General features: G+C 37.4%; 1 protein-coding gene across 4 annotated transcripts in view; it reads left to right on the top strand.

The window, feature by feature from the left end:
- The window catches only part of MAGI2 (membrane associated guanylate kinase, WW and PDZ domain containing 2), a 1,467,283-nt gene that overhangs the window by 922,551 nt on the left and 525,583 nt on the right, over positions 1–19,149 (top strand). For all 4 annotated transcript variants that reach the window (XM_033194948.1, XM_033194950.1, XM_033194947.1 and 1 more), the window contains exon 4: positions 17,026–17,241. In XM_033194948.1, coding sequence (XP_033050839.1) covers positions 17,026–17,241 — 216 coding nt within the window. The remainder of the gene's footprint in view (positions 1–17,025; positions 17,242–19,149) is intronic.

Raw genomic sequence — 19,149 nt, 5'->3', positions numbered from 1 at the left:
AACTCCTTTGACAATAGCTGGAACAATAATCAAAATAATAATAGTAACAACAACAACTTAGGAATATCTCTAACCAAGGAGGTGAAAGATCTCTACAAGGAAAACTACAAAACACTGCTGAAATAACTCATAGACAACACAAATAAATGGAAACACATCTCATGTTCATGGATGAGTAGAATCAATATTGTGAAAATGACAATACTGCCAAAAACAATCTTTATATTCAATGCAATTCCCATCAAAATACCACCACCATTCTTCACAGAACTAGAAAAGACAATCCTAAAATTCACATGGAACCAAAAAAGAGCCCGTGTAGCCAAAGTGAGACTAAGCAAAAAATACAAATTTGGAGGCATCACATTACCCAACCTCAAAATATACTATAAGGCTATAGTCACCAAAACAGCATGGTGCTAGCATAAAAATAGCCACATGGACCAATGGAACAGAATAGAGAACCCAGAAACAAAGCCACATACTTACAGGCAACTGACCTTCGACAAAGCAAACAAAAACGTACAGTGGAGAAAGGGCATCCTATTCAACAAATGGTGGTGAGATAATTGGCAAGATTCGTGCAGGATCCTCATCTCTCACCTTATACAAAAATCAACTCAAGATAGAAGAAAGACTTAAATCTAAGACCTGAAACTATAAAAATCCTAGAAGATAACATCGGAAAAACCCTTCTAGACATTGACTTAGGCAAAGACTTCATGACCAAGAACTCAAAAGCAAATACAACAGAAACAAAGATAAATAGTTGGTACTTAATTAAACTAAAAAGCTTCTACACAGCAAAATAAATAATCAGCAGAGTAAACAGACAATTCACAGAATTGCAAACTATACATGTGACAAAGGACTAATATTCTGAATCTACAAGGAACTACAAGGAACACATCAGCAAGGAAAAAAACAATCCCATCAAAAAGTAGGCTAATAATATGAATAAACAATTCTTACAAAAAGATATACAAATAGCCAAGACACATGAAAAAATGCTCAACATCACTAATTATCAGAAAAATGCAAATCAAATCCCCAATGTGATATCATCTTATTCCTGCGAGAAGGGTCATAATTTAAAAAATTGAAAACAAATAGATGTTGGCATGGATGTGGTGAAAATGGAATGCTTTTACACTGCTGGTTGGAATGTGAACTAGTACAACCTCTATGGAAAACAGTGTGGAGATTTCTTAAAGAACTAAAAGTAGATCTACCATTCTATCCAGCAGTCCCACTACTGGGTATCTACCGAGAGGAAAAGAAGTCATTATATGAAAAAGACACTTGCACACACGTTTATAGCAGCACAATTTGCAATTACAAAACTATGGAACCAGCTCAAATGTCCATCAATTAATGAGTGGATAAAGAAAATGTGGTGTGTGTGTGTGTGTGTGTGTGTAGTGGGATACTATTAAGCCATAAAAAGGAATGAAATAATGGCATTCCCAGCAACCTAGATGGAGTTGGAGACCATTATTTTAAGTGAAGTAACTCAGGAATGGAAAACTAAACATTGTATGTTCTCACTTATGAGTGGGAGCTAGGCTATGAGGACACAAAGGCATAAGAATGATACAACAGACTGAGGACTCGGGGAAGCATGGAAGAGGAGCAAGGGATAAAAATACTACACATTGGGTACAGTGAACACTGCTCAGGTGCTGAGTGCACCAAAATCTCAGAAATTACAGCTAAAGATCTTATCCATTGTAACCAAACACCACCTATTCCCCAAAATCCTATTGAATTTTTTTTTTAAAGAAATACTGAGTATTAGGAGCAAATTTAGATCTGTCCAAGACTGCTTATTTCCAAATGAGATAAGGGGAGGTCATCAAGAAAAAGACTTCAAGCACAAGCTGCTCATAATAGTTCCTTCCTAACCATTACTCTGTTTTCTGTTCTTCTCCTTTGGAACCTAATTGGTACCATCTTTGTCTCTATTCCATCACCTTCCACTAGCCCAAGCTATAACCACCCAACAGGTTCTCCTGGCCCGGGGCTCAGACAAAGCCAATTTATCAAGACAGGGGAATCACAATAAGGAGTTTAATTCCCACAGAGCCAGCTATATGGGAGGCCAGAGTTTTATTATTACTCAAATCAGTCTCCCTGAAAATCTGGGATCAGGGTTTTTAAGAATAATTTGGTGAGTAGAGGGTCAGAAAGTAGGGAGTGCTGATTGGTCAGCTGGAAGATAAATCACAGAGAGTTGATGCTGTCCTCTTGCTCTGAGTCAGTTCCTGAGTGGGGTGGGCGGGGGCCGGGTGGGGACAGGACTAGATGAGCCAGGTTATCGATCTAGGTGGTGTCAACGGATTCCTTGAAATGCAGGGTCTGCAAAATATCTCAAGCCCTGATCTCAGGTTTTAAAACAGTGACTCTTAAACCGTAATTGTTAATTTTGTGGCTAATTTGTTAGTCCTGCAAAGGCAATCTAATAACCAGGCAAAAAGGGGGTTTGTTTTGGGAAACAGCTGTTTTCATCTTTGTTTCAAAGTTAAACTATAAGTTCCTCCCAAAGTTAGTTCAGCCTGCACCCAGATATGAACAAAAGCAATTTGGATGTTAAAAGCAAGATGGAGTCAGTTAGGACAGATCTCTTTCACTGTCATGATTTCTTCAGTTATAATTTTTACAAAGGCGATTTCAAAGATACCATCTTTACCCCTGTAAATATCCCTCATTGACCTCAAGACTTTCACTCTTGCTGCCTCCAATCTCTCTTACATCCTGCAACCTGACATCTATTTTAAAAACAAACCTGAATGCCTTTAAAAACCCACAGGCTTCCTTTTATTTCTTGGAAATTGACCCAAATCTTTAACAAAGCCTATTTGGCTCCATATTATCTCTAGCCTGAGTGTTTTCCTATTGGTTCTTCCAAGCTACTACTATTTCTCCAGATTCAAGGCTTTGCAAATGTGTGCCCTCTGCCTGGACTGCTTTTCCTTCTCTGCACCTCTCGAGCCTTTATTTCATTTTACTCAATTTTTTTCTAATTTCACTGTAGACATCAGTACTATGGAGAAGTCTCCGCTTCACCAACTCTTCTTGCTCCCCCACTATCAGAAGCAGGACATGACCAGACTACACTGGTCATCAGTCTAGAAACAAAGGTCCATATCAGGTTAAACCTGCTGTCACTTCTAGCTTCAATTAGATTTCTATTGTAAAAAACAAAACTTTTGATTTCAAACTGCACGGCTCTTGGATTTGTGAATGTTAGAGGTATTTTCAGTAGAGACTATGTCTTGGGTTAAACTGAGAGAAGAGGAGCTTATCTGGCTAATTAGCAGAAATGTTGCTAATTTTCGATTTGGCAAGCAACTGGATTTATTTGGGAGCACACATACAAACACACACACACATATATACATTTCCATATAGTTTAGCCATTTGGCTTTTAGAAAAGTACTAAGGGCAAGTTTAAGAACAGTGGAGCAATTTTATTTCTCATGGTTAAACAACATGCATTTCCTAAAGATCTGTATTGATCTGTAAATATTTTGGCACAGATTAAGGGAAAAGGACTGGGTATTCAATCATAATTCCAATTTTTTTCTTTTTTCTTTTTTTGAGACAAAGTGTCGCTCTGTCGCCCAGGCTGGAGTGCAATGGCACGATCTTGGCTCACTGCAACCTCCGCCTCTCAGGTTCATGTCATTCTCCTGCCTCAGCCTCCCGAGTAGCTGGGACTACAGGCACCTGCTACCACACCAAGCAAATTTTTTTGTATTTGTAGTAGAGACGGGGTTTCACCGTGTTAGCCAGGATGGTCTCGATCTCCTGATCTTGTGATCTGCCTGCCTTGGCCTCCCAAAGTGCTGGGATTATAGGCGTGAGCCACCGTGCCCAGCCCTCCATTTTTTTCTTAAAAAGGCTAACTTGAACTCTTCTTGGAGTTCTCAAAACACCACCACTTGACCTTTTCAGCTCTTGTCAGAGTTTATAATTTTGTATTTGTGTGATTTTTCTATTAATATTTATCTCCCTCAGTAGAAGGTAAACTTCAAAGAGGACTGTGCTTATTTCGTTCACCACTGTTCCTTGAGTTAACCTGTGTCTGGCAAATAATAGGCTATCAGTAAATGCTTGCTCCATGAATGACAAGATGATTAGATGTATGATAACCTTCCCCTCTGCACATCACTCAGCTGCCGTTGGCTTGGTTAGCCAATAAGCGGCTCAACCCCCCCTTGTAGCCCTTGATATTCTTTCTGACTGAGTTTCTCGCCTATCAAGTGTCTATTGTCCTGGATCCTTAAGTTGATGACTCCTCACCTTCACTCACTCTTATGAGTTATGGACGTCATTACTTACTAGTAGTTGACTACTTATTGAGTCTTACTTTTTTTCAGAAGAACTAGCCCAGGAAGTGACATGGAAGATATTACCATTTTGACAAATAATCAATGTAAAAATGATTACTAAGATATTTTACTTCTTTTGTGGTACTAAGAGCTAGTGTACAATTTATATTGACAGCACATCTCAACTCAAATTAGCCACATTTCAAGTCCTCAACAGCTAGATGTAACAAATGGCGGCCCGGCGCGGTGGCTCAAGCCTGTAACGCCAGCACTTTGGGAGGCCGAGACGGGCAGATCACGAGGTCAGGAGATCGAGACCACCCTGGCTAACACGGTGAAACATCGTCTCTACTAAAAAATACAAAAAACTAGCCGGGCGAGGTGGCAGGCGCCTGTAGTCCCAGCTACTCGGGAGGCTGAGGCGGGAGAATGGCGTAAACATGGGAGGCGGAGCTTGCAGTGAGCTGAGATCCGGCCACTGCACTCCAGCCTGGGCGACAGAGCGAGACTCCGCCTCAAAAAAAAAAAAACAAAACGAAAAACAAAAAACAAAAAAAAACAAATGGCTACCATATTGCATAGTGCAGCTCTAGTATCTTCTCAGATACCAGGTCATCACAGATGACCTTATGTGTGTGGCTTTGGACCAAAATGTCACCTCAGAGATTACACTGGAACCTTACAACTTCATGAAATTGCACATGACACTTCTCTTCTTCCTCTTTGGTGTTCTCCTCTTCATCATCTATTTTCCTCATCTTTCTCCAATGCCTCCTTGTCCTTACTTTTCTTTTCTTCTTCCTATTTATTTTCTGGTCTTTTTGACCCACACATTTATTTCCCTACTTTGCTCATTTCTCAGTAATGCAACAGGTTTTCCAAATAAACTTTTATTTGTGACACTTCATAATTTGCTATATAATTTGAAGGGTGGTATGAAAGGCCAAGTTATAATATAAAAATGTGATGAATAGAAGAGGTATACCTCAGTAAAATATACACCTTTAAAGAACTAGTAGTTGATTTCCAGAGTTTTAAATATAAAATGCCGATAGTTCAGACAGAGTTTTCTTTGTCATATTGATTCAGAGGTAAAAGAAAATCCAGGTTAAGTAAGACATGCTAGCATCATGCAGTCAAAGCCTAGGGTTATATGCCAAAAAGCTAAAGAAAACCTTCTTAAGCTCTTTGGTTTGTTCGTTGTTTTTCTGACTTATGCATTAGTACTACTTACATCTAAATTGCTGCTAACGTTAACCATAATCTAACAGGTAGGCTTTATGTTTGTGTCCCACAGATCACAAGGTGATTACAATGAAAATGTCAACTCCAAAAAAGTCAGTAAATTTTAAAGTATCACATAGACTAAAATAGAAAGTCAAAGTGCTTTATATATGACCTTCCACAAAGTAATCATAGTCTACATCCTATGGGAGATATACTTAGGGACTCTCTAATTCACCAACAGGGATGGATGCAAATGAAAGGCTTGGAATAAAAATAGAAACACTCTGCAACCACAACCACTTTCGCAGAAGGGACTGTGCAAAGACATATAAAGATACAGTCAAATGACAGTTTTCCACATTTATGTCAGGAAAGCAAATGCGTCCAGGTTCTCAAGTAAGTGAAACTGTTGGCTTTAGTTTATTGTTATTCTCTATTCATTATCAATTCAGGGCTTTCTAATATGATGAAAAAGAAATAAAACCTGTTGTCCTTGCATCCTTTAAATTTTTCGTTACAGAATTTTGGAGGTGAGGAGTATTTTAGAGATATGTCCTAATTCTGTATTTTCACAGTGAGGAATCTGAGGTTGAGGGGAGTTTGCTGCCCAGTTCACAGTCATTTAGGAGGTTAGTGGTAGAACCCTGTTTAGAACCCAGATCCAGTGACTCTGTGTCAGAGCTCTTACCATGTCAAGACAGCTGGGGAAAATCTAGTAACCAAATTCTTCAAGGAGAAATGAAATTTCTTTTTTATTGTTTTTCTGATTTATTAGCAACTGAGGGTTAGAGATTTGGTATTTGGCAAATTTCTTTAATCATTAACCAACAATCAGATTAAGATTAATGAGAAATTTTCCTGGGTATTGTATTTACAAGACAGTGACCAAAAATAGTGGTAGAGGTCTCCTAATTTCTCAGTAATTTTATAGTATCACAATTGATAGCACCATTGGGAGAAGGAAGTTATACGACAAGCTATAAATGTTGTGTGAGAAAAATAGTGTTTTCTTTGAAAGGTTCAGTTTTCTTTATCAATTTTTGAAGAAAAAATTTAATTAAGATGACTATCACAAGAATCTGTTGAGCTTTGTACAAATGCCGATCTATAAATTTGTCAAAATTTCACTTTCATTTTCTCATTCACTGAGCCATGAAGGGATTGTCTCTTAAGCATTGAGCTCACTAGACACTTAAAAATCTTAAACAAGGCCAGGTACGGTGGCTCATGCCTGTAATCCCAGCACTTTGGGAGGCCAAAGCGGGCGGATCACAAGGTCAAGAGATCAAGACCATCCTGGCCAACATAGTGAAACCCCGTCTCTACTAAATACACAAAAATTAGCTGCACGTGGAGGTGTGTGCCTGTAGCCTCGGTTACTTGGGAGGCTGAGGCAGGAGAATAACTTGAACCCAGGGGGTAGAGACTGCAGTGAGCCAAGATCATGCCGCTACACTCCAGCCTGGTGATGGAGTCAGACTCTGTCACAAAAAAAAAAAAAAAAAAAAAAAAAACTTAATAATACATTAATAATACAATTGCCAAAGGTTTCCATTCCAAAAGGTAGACTTATAAGTTTGTCACTAGCTGGAATTATACTAAAGTTATTTTTTATTCAGTACTGTTTTCCAAATATCTTTGCATCTGCATTTTGCTTGAGTTCCCTGAAGGAGCAGGGTCATCAGATCTCCCTGCCAGAAGCCCTGACTGCCAAGGATAACACCTCCACTGTGATTTGAGAAGCACCAAAGGCTCTTCTGAAAAATAAGTTCTTCCAGTGGTTGACTAGTTATTTCCCAAATTTTAAGATTAACCTTTTGGATTAGAGTTTTAACTCTAATTAAAATGCAGGTATCATATGGAGCCTCTTAAGCCGATTTTAATCCTTGACATCTTAGTTTAGTTTATCAGAGTGGTAACCCAGTCACTTGTCAAGACTGAAAGGAAATTGGAAATGGGACACATATCATGTGTCCAGAAAAAAAGAAAATTGGAATTGTTTTGAGCATGAGGTGTGAAAGTAGGAGCCTAATGAAAAGAGAAGCATGAGGCACTGGGTACTGAACACCATGGGAGATCAAAGTGAGAGGGAGTTACAGGGAAAATACAAGAGAAAAGGATGACTATGAATATTGTCTGTTCCCACACTACTGCCATGAGTCAACAATCCCTCTGTCTGTGAGTTATGACTAATTATTATAAAGAGGGCGCTTCAGTCCTATCCCTGAACACAAGAACAGGGTCCTCACACAAGTCCATGCTTATTTACCTAAAACATTCATTCTTTTTTTTCCACCTTCTATCCTATATCTTAATAATAAAGTTAAAAATGAATATTTCAAGTTAAGATAAAGTGATAAAATAGATGATTAGGAAGCAGAATGAGAGAGTGTTGCTAAGACATGTACATCTATCTGTTAGATGCTTAATAACATTTTACAGGTACTCAATGGACCAAAGCAATCAAACAAGAGAAATATCATTGACACATTGTCACCTACAGTTGTTATTGTGTTTTGGTGTCTACTCAATTTTCTCAGTTATTTACAGCAGAGAAGTTCAGCTTATTGTTTGTGAGAAAAATGAGTTACTCAGGTGACAATATAGTAATTTAAAACGATATTTGATGAAAGGGATTATCTAAGGCTATGCTGTCCAGTATAGTAGCTGCTAGTAACATATGGCTATAAAATATGTGAAATGGGGCTTGTCCCAATTAAGGTGTGCTGTAAATGTAAACTGTACACTGGAAATTGAAGACTTAGTGTTAAAATAATAAAATATCACAGTAACTTTTTTATTGATTATGTATTAAAATTACAACATTTTGGATATATTGGGTAAAGAAAAATATTAAAATTACTTTCACATTTTTTCTTTTTTAATGTGGCTACCTAGAAAATTTTAAGATGATTGGTCGGGTGTGGTGGCTCATGCCTGTAATTTCAGTGCTTTGGGAGACCAAAGGTAGGAGGATGGCTTGAAGCTAGGAGTTTGAGACCAGCCTGGCCAACATAGTGAGACCATGTCCCTAAAAATAAATAAATAAAAATAAATAAATAAATAAAAATCCACATCTCCTTTAGCAAGGAAAAGAAAATTAAAAACAAAAAAAAATTAAATTACATATATGTGGCTCGTATTTGTGGCTTGCATTCCATTTTTACTAGATTGTGCTATTCTAAGGGATTTAATACATTGTTTAAATGGGATATATTCATGAATTTAAAGTTTATGTTATAGTTATAAATATTCAAATGTCTTCTTTTGGAAGCAGGTGTATATTTGACATCAACAAATCATATGTGACTTCTTTATAATTTCTTTCCATCTGCTATCTGGTGCAGGTGGGAAATGTTCTGAGCTACTCTGATAACACCTGAAGGGAAGAGTCACTGAAAGAAAGAGTGTCCAATTTCCTTTACATGAGCAAACCACCTTCCCTAGCCAGTCTGTGGACATACATTTATCAAAGATTTATCCTGTGCCTGTCTACATTAGCTAACGTGAATAAATGAATATTCAGTCAGAATGACCTCTGAGGACTTGCAAACAAGTGTCAGGAAATGTTAGTCAAATTGAACTATCTGTATGACTTTCTGGAGAGCACTGGTGAATAATACAGTAAATTCAAGATGTATGTCATTGGAGATTACATTGTGATACCAGCATTACTTTACAACAAATTTGAAATTCTTAGGTGGGGTTTGTTAAGAATAATTCAATTCCATGTATGAGAAAAAAGAAATATTCCCACTTTTTGTAAAGTTGTGGACTTTCTGAAAGTCACTTAAACACTGAATTTCTAAAAATTCGGCAATTTACTGTTCAGTATAAGTATTGATGACAAAATGCTATTTTGTATGTTTTTCTTATTTCTGATACGAGTAAGAGTAATACTTTCTCACCACAAAAGAAAAAGACATTATCTTTCGAGGTCAGGGAGTTTCTGCATCTTGGTTTCAAGCTGCTAACTACATTTGACATGATGAGGAAATGATACATTTTTGTTTTTTTCAGAACCAAGTGTAAGCATCAGAGCTGCTTACAAAAAGAATTTCAAAAATTGGTTGACAAAAGAATTCTGCAGTAAGAATTTCTGTCTTATTTTCTGGTAGAAAATCCAAATTTAGAAAAGTAGAATATTTTCCGGGTTATATTTACTCACTTCGTTTACTAACTATAGCCATATGACTGTGATTCTTTTGCCATGGGTGACATGAATTAGAATGATTTTTGGTAATAGTTTTAACTCGTTACTATCTCTTGTTTAATATGTTAAACATGTCTTAAAGCTTGAATTTGGGATCCTTTGATGTTTTATCTATTTCTATTAATATACATCTAAATCTCTGATGTGTATAAAATGATTGTTTACATACAATCTGGCAAGTTTTCTAACATAATTATGATCAGTTGGAACTCTAAATCTTTCCTCTGTTTAATGTCAGAGTCCATTTTTGCAGGTGCTATTAAGGAGGCCAAGCATCAAACTATTTGCTTCATTTATAAAACTATAAAAACAAACATGATTCTCAACCATTTAAAGTTTGCCACATATTGTTTCCAACACGAAGACAAATCCTCAAGCTCTCTGGGAATCCCATTGATGAGCTGTGCTGTTTGCATGCCCCGTGGGTCCTGCAGGCAATCATCTCTCTTCTACTGAACCACTATCCAAAATTCATTCTTTCCATTTACCAAAATGGGAAAAAAGGATTTGAGAATATTTGGGAGGAATAGAAGTCATGACCTTAATCTGTGTGGTATCTTGAAGACAAGTATATTTATTACCTTCGTGAAACCCATCTCCACTTGGGAGCCATATGGAAGGATCTATGGTTATTTGATATAAAACCGACACATATTATTATACACCAGAAGGACTGAAACAACAGAGTAAGCATCTGAATCTACAACTTAAAAAGCCAAATAAACTAAATAGCAAATGATATGTTTCCATCATGAAAACTGATCTTGTTTAAAGATAAAAGGTGTTAGAAGTAAATGAAAGTGTTTCAAAGTATCTGCTACTTGCATGTTTACATTTCCTCATACCTAAAATTGGTTTTTAGTGTCTTTCCTATTTCTTGCCATAATACTGGGATTTAAAAGCATAAAGAATATGGTGCATCTCAGAAAATAATATTTTGGTGTCTATTACCATTGACTGAAGACTGGGGGTACAAAAAAGGAAACAGTTTAAAATTCGTTGAAATTGTTCCGTATTCCTGTTTTTCCCGTTAGCCTTACCACTAAATCAATGTGAAAAAATCTGGGAGGAACCAGAAGAAAGGTAAAATCATCACTTTAGAAACTTAAAATACAACTTTTATGCAAAGGTCAGTTGACTACAGAGAAAGCAGAAGAATAATTCCATGATGGTTTCAAGTACAGTACAGGAAAAGTTATTTAGAAAGCTATTCTCATTGCTTTCAGATGACCTAGGGACAGGTCTGCCTTAAAATGGGTAAGGGATTAGGTTTTGCAAGGACTTTGCCTGGCAGGTTTAGTTCATAATCTATTTTAGTCCCTCTCCCTTTGCAATACATTGTGTGAGTGTCCTGTGTAAATGGGAATTTATTAAATGTTTTTATTATAAAATAAATTATTGACAATGGGCCATTCTCTTTATTCAAATTTTTGGAACACGTTTCTTTTCTTTTTTCTTTTTTGAGATGGTGTCTTGCCCTGTTGCCAGGCTGGAGTGCAGTGGCGCGATTTCGGCTGACTGCACTCTCCTTCTCCCAGGTTCAAGCGATTCTCCTGCCTCAGCCTCCTGAATAGGTGGGACTACATGCACATACCAACATGCTCACCTAATTTTTGTATTTTTAGTAGAGACGGAGTTTCACCAGGTTGGCCAGGATGGTCTCTCTCTCTCTTGACCTCATGATCTTCCCGCATCAGTCTCCCAAAGTCCTGGGATTACAGGCGTGAGCCACAGCGCCCGGTCAACTTTTCTATTTGTATAATAGAGTACAGTCATCCTGTTTCACATTTTCATAGCCACACCTTGATGAAAAAAAGAATCTGTTCATAGGTAGTTAAAAAACTGAAGAATAAGTCAGGGTCCTGAAATGACTTTCTCTCTTAATTTGCAGGCATTGATTACAAAGAAGACTATGTAAATTTATAGATTATTCAAATATGACAGAAGTAAGGTGAAAATTTTATGTATCATTTTGTTATACTCAATAAGTTAGTGGAATTTGATATTAAACTTACACAAAACTGCTAATGTACAGATCATTTCTTCACAAGTACAAACGTATTCCGTGAAAAGTGCTCTAGAAAAGCCTGTACTCAAAATACACACACACACACTCTTATCTTTAAAGGAGTGGATGGAAAAAATTCCTAAACTGTCCTTGCTGTATGATTTGGTAGCAATTTTGCCTTTCCCTTTTGAAACTGAGACATTTGTGTTCACTGACTGTGGCTTTGAATGAAGTTCTCCACTACGAGTTCTGGGCAGGTTGCAATTGCATCACACTTTTTTTTCTCTTAAGAGGCAACAGCGTATTTTCAAAAGAGATGAGGTTCTTAAGTCAAAGAGATATAAGTTTTCTACTTGCTTTATATATAATATTAGGAAATAGTTTAATTTCCTGGTCTCTATTTTATTAACTGCATAGGCAGAATGACTTCGTGCTGTATTGTGATGAATAAATACCAAAAGTAGCACCCTATTTTGAGCATCTACTCTGCTCTGGTCAGGTCATACATCCTTTTAGTATCATTAATCTAGTGTAACAGCACTGTGGGGTAAGAGTTAATCTATATAACAGCACTGTGGGGTAAGAGTTACCCTACTCCCCATTTGATACAAGAGTACATATGTAAAATGCCCATGACAGTGAGCAGGTTAGCACATTGTAGCAGTGGTCACTACTGCTTTGAGATGGAGTCTTGCCCTGTTGCCAGGCTAGAGTGCCGTGGCGCGATTTCGGCTGACTGCACCCTCCGCCTCCCAGGTTTAAGCGATTCTCCTGTCTCGGCCTCCTGAGTAGGTGGGACTACATGCATGTAACTACATGCACATACTAGCAGTAGTAATAGTTATAGTTGCTTTTGTGACTGTGGTCATCTTATAGCCCCACATTCCCACTTTAACTGAATTGATTTAGGGATGTAAAGAGGTAGTGAGATTAGAGGACACAGGATTCAAAGTCAGGTTTATCTCACTAGGATTTATGCTGTTAAGCATTACACCATATTGTTGTGGGTTTGTGGAGGTTTTGTTTGTCTGTTTTAATTTTAGATTTTCTACATCCAGGCACTATGCATATAGGCATGTCATCTTTAAGGGAACAATTTTTCCAAATTGTATTTTGAAACAGTTTGGATATTTATTTTTTTTCTGAAAACATACTGGTATGTTACCTAAAAGGAACATTTTATCCTTGATACATTTATTTGAATGCATTTATATCAGGGAGTCAGTTCAATGAGTTAGCTGCCTGACTGCTTGGCTAATTCTTCAGCCATTGGTCTAGGTATTTCTGGTTTCCTAGTTATTATGCAATGAGATAAAAATGTTGGCTTAGGGTAGCTTATTCTCTATGAATTGTATTTGTCAAGTGTAGTAAGAGTATGGATTATGTATGTGTTTCTTTTATATTGCTAGTATTGCCAATAATCTTAATGTCTTAACTAATGATTCATATTTTTACATATAAAATGTAATCTGATGTAATTTCATAAATATAGAAATAGAATATTGCTGTATAATTTACAGTCACATCATATACCAATAGGTGTAATTAGTAATATAAATTTAGCAGGATCTGTTATTTAGTATTTGGTTTTAGCCTGTGCTATGCATTTATGTCTAATTAATAAAAGGAAATTTACTTTTTTACTTCAGGGAAATTTAAAATTGACAAGACAAATAGTAAAAAAAAAACCACTGAAGTGTGATCCATTTTTCTTAGTACTATATATTAAAGGTATTAAAGATATTAGAATACTACTTTAAAATCATGTATCATTTATTGAGATACGCATAGGTTAGTTTTACACTATGCTTATAAGTAGTATGTGTTGAGATCCTATAGAAAGCATAGCAACATAGCAACACAACTAAAGTTGTGCTAGCCTTTAGGAATGCTGAAATATAAAAGTTCATTGATTCTAGGGAGCAACTATCCATTTTTGTTTGCTCAGAATTTGTCTGGTACATATAGAGGTCTGATTCACTTTAAATGCTCTAAATCAAATTAGATAGTAACATTTAGCAAAGTGTGTATTATCCACTTTGCAGACTGTAAAAGAAAAAAGTTGTTTACTTATAGTATGTGGATAAGAACCACTTTACAACTTAATTTTTTTTCTTGCATTACTCTCTTACTGTGAGTATCTATAGTGATGAGCAATGGCATTATTGGCACAGCTAGCCTTCAGAATATTTGCTCACTTTATGCCAGCATGAAGTTTACACTGCTGTTAAAACCACTGCAATTTTTATAGTTTTTTTTTTTTTATAAAGCTCTTTCTCATACATTCTTACTTCATCTTCACAACAACCCAGTGAGAAGGCAAATGGAGTGGAGATTTGTCATTTCTACCTGCCAGCATTCCAAGGCCCTTTCTACCCAGGGGGAGACCCTTTCTACCTGGAGAGCCTCCAAGATAAAACGGGTGGATGGTAGTGTGTCCAGAATTGGTTCCTTCTGGTGGGTTCTTGGTCTTATTGACTTCAAGAATGAAGTCACGGACCCTCCCGGTGAGTGTTATAGTTCATAAAGTAGTGCAGACCCAAAGAGTGAGCAGCAGCAAGATTTACTGCAAAAGGAGAAAAAACAGTTTTCAGGCACCCGACTGGGTTGCAGCTGCAGGTGCCGGTGGCCCCTTTTATTTCCTTGTTTGCCCCCACTCACATCCTGCTGATTGGTTCATTTTACAGAGAGCTGATTGGTCTGTTTTTACAGTGCTGATTGGTGCGTTTACAAAGCTTTAGCTAGACACAGAGCACTGATTGGTGCATTTACAGTCCTTTAGTTAGAAAAGTTCTCCAAGTCCCCATCCATCCCAGAAGCCTAGCCCACTTCACCTCTCAGTAGGGTTCTACCTCCCAGTCCCTCTACTGAACTCAAAGGAAAGTGCACATCTCTTCCACTTCCTTGGCAGCCCAAGTGCTCTCATGTGATGGAGGCTCAGCCAATGAGATGATCCTACCTGGGATTTTCCCTAGAAATGAGCAAATCAGAGCAGCTGAGGACAGTTTGGAGTCCATTCTCATAGAGGCAGTTTGCACTGTGCGTTGTCCCTTTGGTGGCTGTCCCCCTGGAGATTTCAGGGCTATCAAAGGCAACATAAGTGTCTGGAGTAGACATCTTTGTTTCTGCCATTATTTCTCATGGTTTGTCAGCCTTTCTTCTTGACATGGGTTGGCTGTGTCCCCACCAAAAATCTCATCTTGAATTGTAATCCCCATAATCCCCACCTGTCAAGAAAGAGACCAGGTGGAGGTAATTGAATCATGGGAGCAGTTTCCCCCATCCTGTTCTCATGATAGTGAGTGAGTTCTCACGAGATCTGATAGTTTTATAAGTATTTGGTAGTTCCTCCTATGTTCATTGTCCCTCCTGATGCCTTGTGAAGAAGGCGCTTGCTTCTCCTTTTGCCATGATTGTACGTTTCCTGAGGCCTCCCCAGCCATGTGAAAATGTGAGTTATATGAAACCTCTTTTCTTTCTAAATTACACAGTCTCCGGCAATTCTTTATAGCAGCGAGAGAACAGAGGAATATATCCCTCAACTAGCCATCTTATATATTTATATAGCACATCTCTATCACATTTAACTTGAGTAGGTTGTGGTTTTTTGCAGCCCAGAACACAGGTGATTAGAACAATTATTGTTCTTCCCCACTTACAGATGAAGAAATTGAGCCTTACAGAGGTTAAGTAACTTCCTTTTAGTGATATAGAAAAGCCAAGCCTAAATTCTATGTCTTCTGGTTAATGGTTGTTCCTTTCACAGCACACCTTTTTCCCAAATGTGTTTAGTGGCCTTTGCAGACAGTGAGGTGTGCTTCCTTCCTTATGTATATCTCCTCCATTGCAGTGCTTACTCCTGTTCCCTGTTATAATGCTCTTCTGTTTGACATCAAATATGGTCTCCCTTACTAGACTGTTGAGCATCTTGGAAGACAAGGATTGTATTGTATTCATCTTTTTTCTCTCAAACATACTGGAGTGCCTGGGTGCATAACTTAGTACCAATAAAGATTTTAATGAATGAATGAGCAAATAAGTGCATAAATTACTCAATTAACTGAAAACACTGATATAGGTTCAAAGTTGGTGTGTAAGATTGATTTCAAAAAAACACTACCTCTGTTCTTTACCAATCAAAATGTTAGGCTATTTTACATAAAGTGTTTTACCTTGAACATACAAAGATGTTCACAGCTGGGTGCAGTGGCTCATGCCTGTAATCCCAGCACTTTGGGGGTCCGAGGCAGGTGGATCACTTGAGGTCAGGAGTTTGAGATCACCCTGGGCAAAATGGCAAAACCCCATCTCTACTAAAAATACAAAAATCAGCCAGACATGGTGGTGCATGCCTGTAGTGTGAGCTACTTGGGAGGCTGAGGCACGAGAATTGCTCAAATCTAAGAGGCGGAGGTATCAGTGAGCCAAGATTGTACCATTGCCCTCCAGTCTGGGCAACAGAGTGAGACTCTGTCTCAATAAAATGAAATAATAAAGATGGTCACTTAATAAACATTTATTCCATGATTATTATATGCTAGGTTTTAATATGGGAATAAATAAGAATGATTCTCTTTTCAAAAAAGTGCTGCAGATGGATGGGTGAAACAGATGATTCCATAGCCAGATAATGGAGCTGTGGCAAAAAAAAAAAAAAAGCTGTGGTAATCTGAAGAGTGAATAGAGCAGCAGGCCCACTGTCAGCAGCCATGGGAACCACTAGACTGGCACAGGGATACAGCTCTAGGCAGGATGCTGTGCACATCAAGGAAATAGCTATAATCCTTTGAAAGCTACAGAATAGCAGAATGCGCTTTCCCTTTCCAGAATAGTGTGAGATGCCCCCACTACAAAAAAATTACCTGTACTCTTAACATACTTATTTTTTTAAAGGTTATAATCAAGTCTGGTTATAAAAATTTGGATAATTTTAAAATTAACTATGTACCACTTGGGAATAGCACATAAGACTACATTTTGGTTTGGCACAAAGATGAGAATGAAGATCGATCTATATGTCTAAGCATTAAATTCCAATACAACAAAAGGAACAAATAAATATGTATATAGAGAAACACATAGATATAGATAGAAAACCATATATATATGTATGTGTCTATGTATGTACATATAAAATAGGATAAATATGTGTTAATATAATTGTTAATATAATTTCCATTCTTCACAAATTATGTACACAGAAGAAATATTTAACTCCAAGAATGTTTTGGTATTGTTTGCAGACAATTACTACGGTACCCCAAAGCCGCCAGCAGAACCAGCACCATTATTGTTAAATGTAACAGACCAGATACTTCCAGGAGCCACTCCAAGTGCTGAAGGAAAAAGGAAGAGAAATAAATCAGTGAGCAACATGGAGAAAGCCAGTATAGAGCCTCCTGAGGAGGAAGAGGAAGAGAGGCCCGTGGTCAATGGAAATGGAGTAGTAGTAACACCAGGTTAGTCATTTACATTTTTTATGGGTTCATAAATCCACTGTTTTAGATCTAAGATATATATGTACACATAGATGCATATCCAGATACATAGTAAGATATATATATACACACACATATGTATTTCTTACATCTATGTGTTCACATGTAAATTATTATAATTATCTTCAAAGAGAGAAGATTATGATAACAAATGGAAAGGACATGGAATTAAAGTAGCTGAAAGAATATGCCAAAAAAAATTTTTGTCATATTCTTTCAACTACTTTAATTTTTTATTTCAATTATATAATATTAGTAGCAATATAGTGAATGATCGAAACCTCTGTAAGATATTACGAGTCTTATATATGGTTGTGTAAAGTTTTGAGGTCTTTGTTAATATTAGAGAAAATCTTCTTAGAAGTCTTGCTATGCTTGCAGTTCTGTCAGTAGAGGTTATGTCATGTGATTTAGTTTACAACTTCGATGAATACAATTTTCAAAAATCGCTACAACTACAGAATGCCCATATATTTGTTTCTTTCTCCTTACCACCTGATCTGGAAACACGAAGAATATATCTTTATACATTAACAATGTGAAGCCCCTACCCTTGAACAAGGAAAATAATAGCCGTGCCTTTGATTTATGATCATTATACCACATATGTAAAGAATTAGACACAAATAGGCCTGGGGCAGTGGCTCATGCCTGTAATCCCAGCACTTTGGGAGGCCAAGGTGGGCAAATCACAAAGTCAGGAGATCGAGAACATCCTTGCTAACACGGTGAAATCCTGTCTCTACTAAAAATACAAAAATATTAGCCAGGCGTGGTGGCAGGTGCCTCTAATCCCAGCTACTCGGGAGGCTGAGGCAGGAGAATGGCATGAATCTGGGAGGCGGAGCTTGTGGTGAGCCCACATCATGCCACTTTACTCCAGCCTGGGCAACAGAGCAAGACTCTGTCTCAAAAGAATTAGACACAAATATAAAATGTGCTTGTGCCAGGTATGGATTTGCATTTTTCTTATTAATACAGCATCAGAAATAGATTTTTAAAATAAAATTATTCATAAATATTACCAAAACAACAACAAAACTATGGCATTTTGGTAGCGTGTTGGAGTAAGTCACCAAAATTTCATTTTATTTTTTATTTTTTTAATGGTAGCATAGCAGTGGGCATTGAAAAAATCTAAAGTCCATATTTAAAGTTTTTAAAAAACTGTTAGCATGTGTACCTTTCATACATAGTATTCTTTTTTTTTTTTTTTTTTTTTTTTGAGAGGGAGTCTCACTCTGCCGCCCAGGCTGGAGTGCTGTGGCCAGATCTCAGCTCACTGCAAGCTCCGCCTCCCGGGTTCACGCCATTCTCCTGCCTCAGCCTCCCGAGTAGCTGGGACTACAGGCGCCCGCCACCTCACCCGGCTAATTTTTTTGTATTTTTTAGTAGAGACGGGATTTCACCGTGTTAGCCAGGATGGTCTCGATCTCCTGACCTCGTGATCCACCCGTCTCGGCCTCCCAAAGTGCTGGGATTACAGGCTTGAGCCACCGCGCCCGGCCCATAGTATTCTTAAGATATTTCTTACTACCACTTTGATGTCTATATTTTCATGTTTATTGTACTGTTTCTCTACTAACACAGTATTTGAATTTTCATGCTGTTACTTTTATCAAGGAAAAACTTCATAAGCTTACTTTTTATCTTCCTTTTTCAAAATGCCAAAAAGTGTTCTTCATTGAACATAAGATGAACATAAGGAGATCAAAAATTGATGTGCTAATCATGGTAGAAAACCTAAGGTGCTTTTATCTTGATTACTCAGAGGAGGACAACCTCCTCCATTAATATATGTGAGTTAAAATATATCCACTGACTCTAGTATCATTGATTTCTAGATACAAATGCTAAAAATCACTATAA

Source organism: Trachypithecus francoisi, unplaced genomic scaffold, assembly GCF_009764315.1.
Source record: "Trachypithecus francoisi isolate TF-2019V2 unplaced genomic scaffold, Tfra_2.0 Lachesis_group4, whole genome shotgun sequence".
NCBI lineage: Eukaryota > Metazoa > Chordata > Mammalia > Primates > Cercopithecidae > Trachypithecus > Trachypithecus francoisi.
The sequence above is the reverse complement of the archived record's forward strand: the minus strand, read 5'-3'. Positions and strand labels throughout refer to the sequence as shown.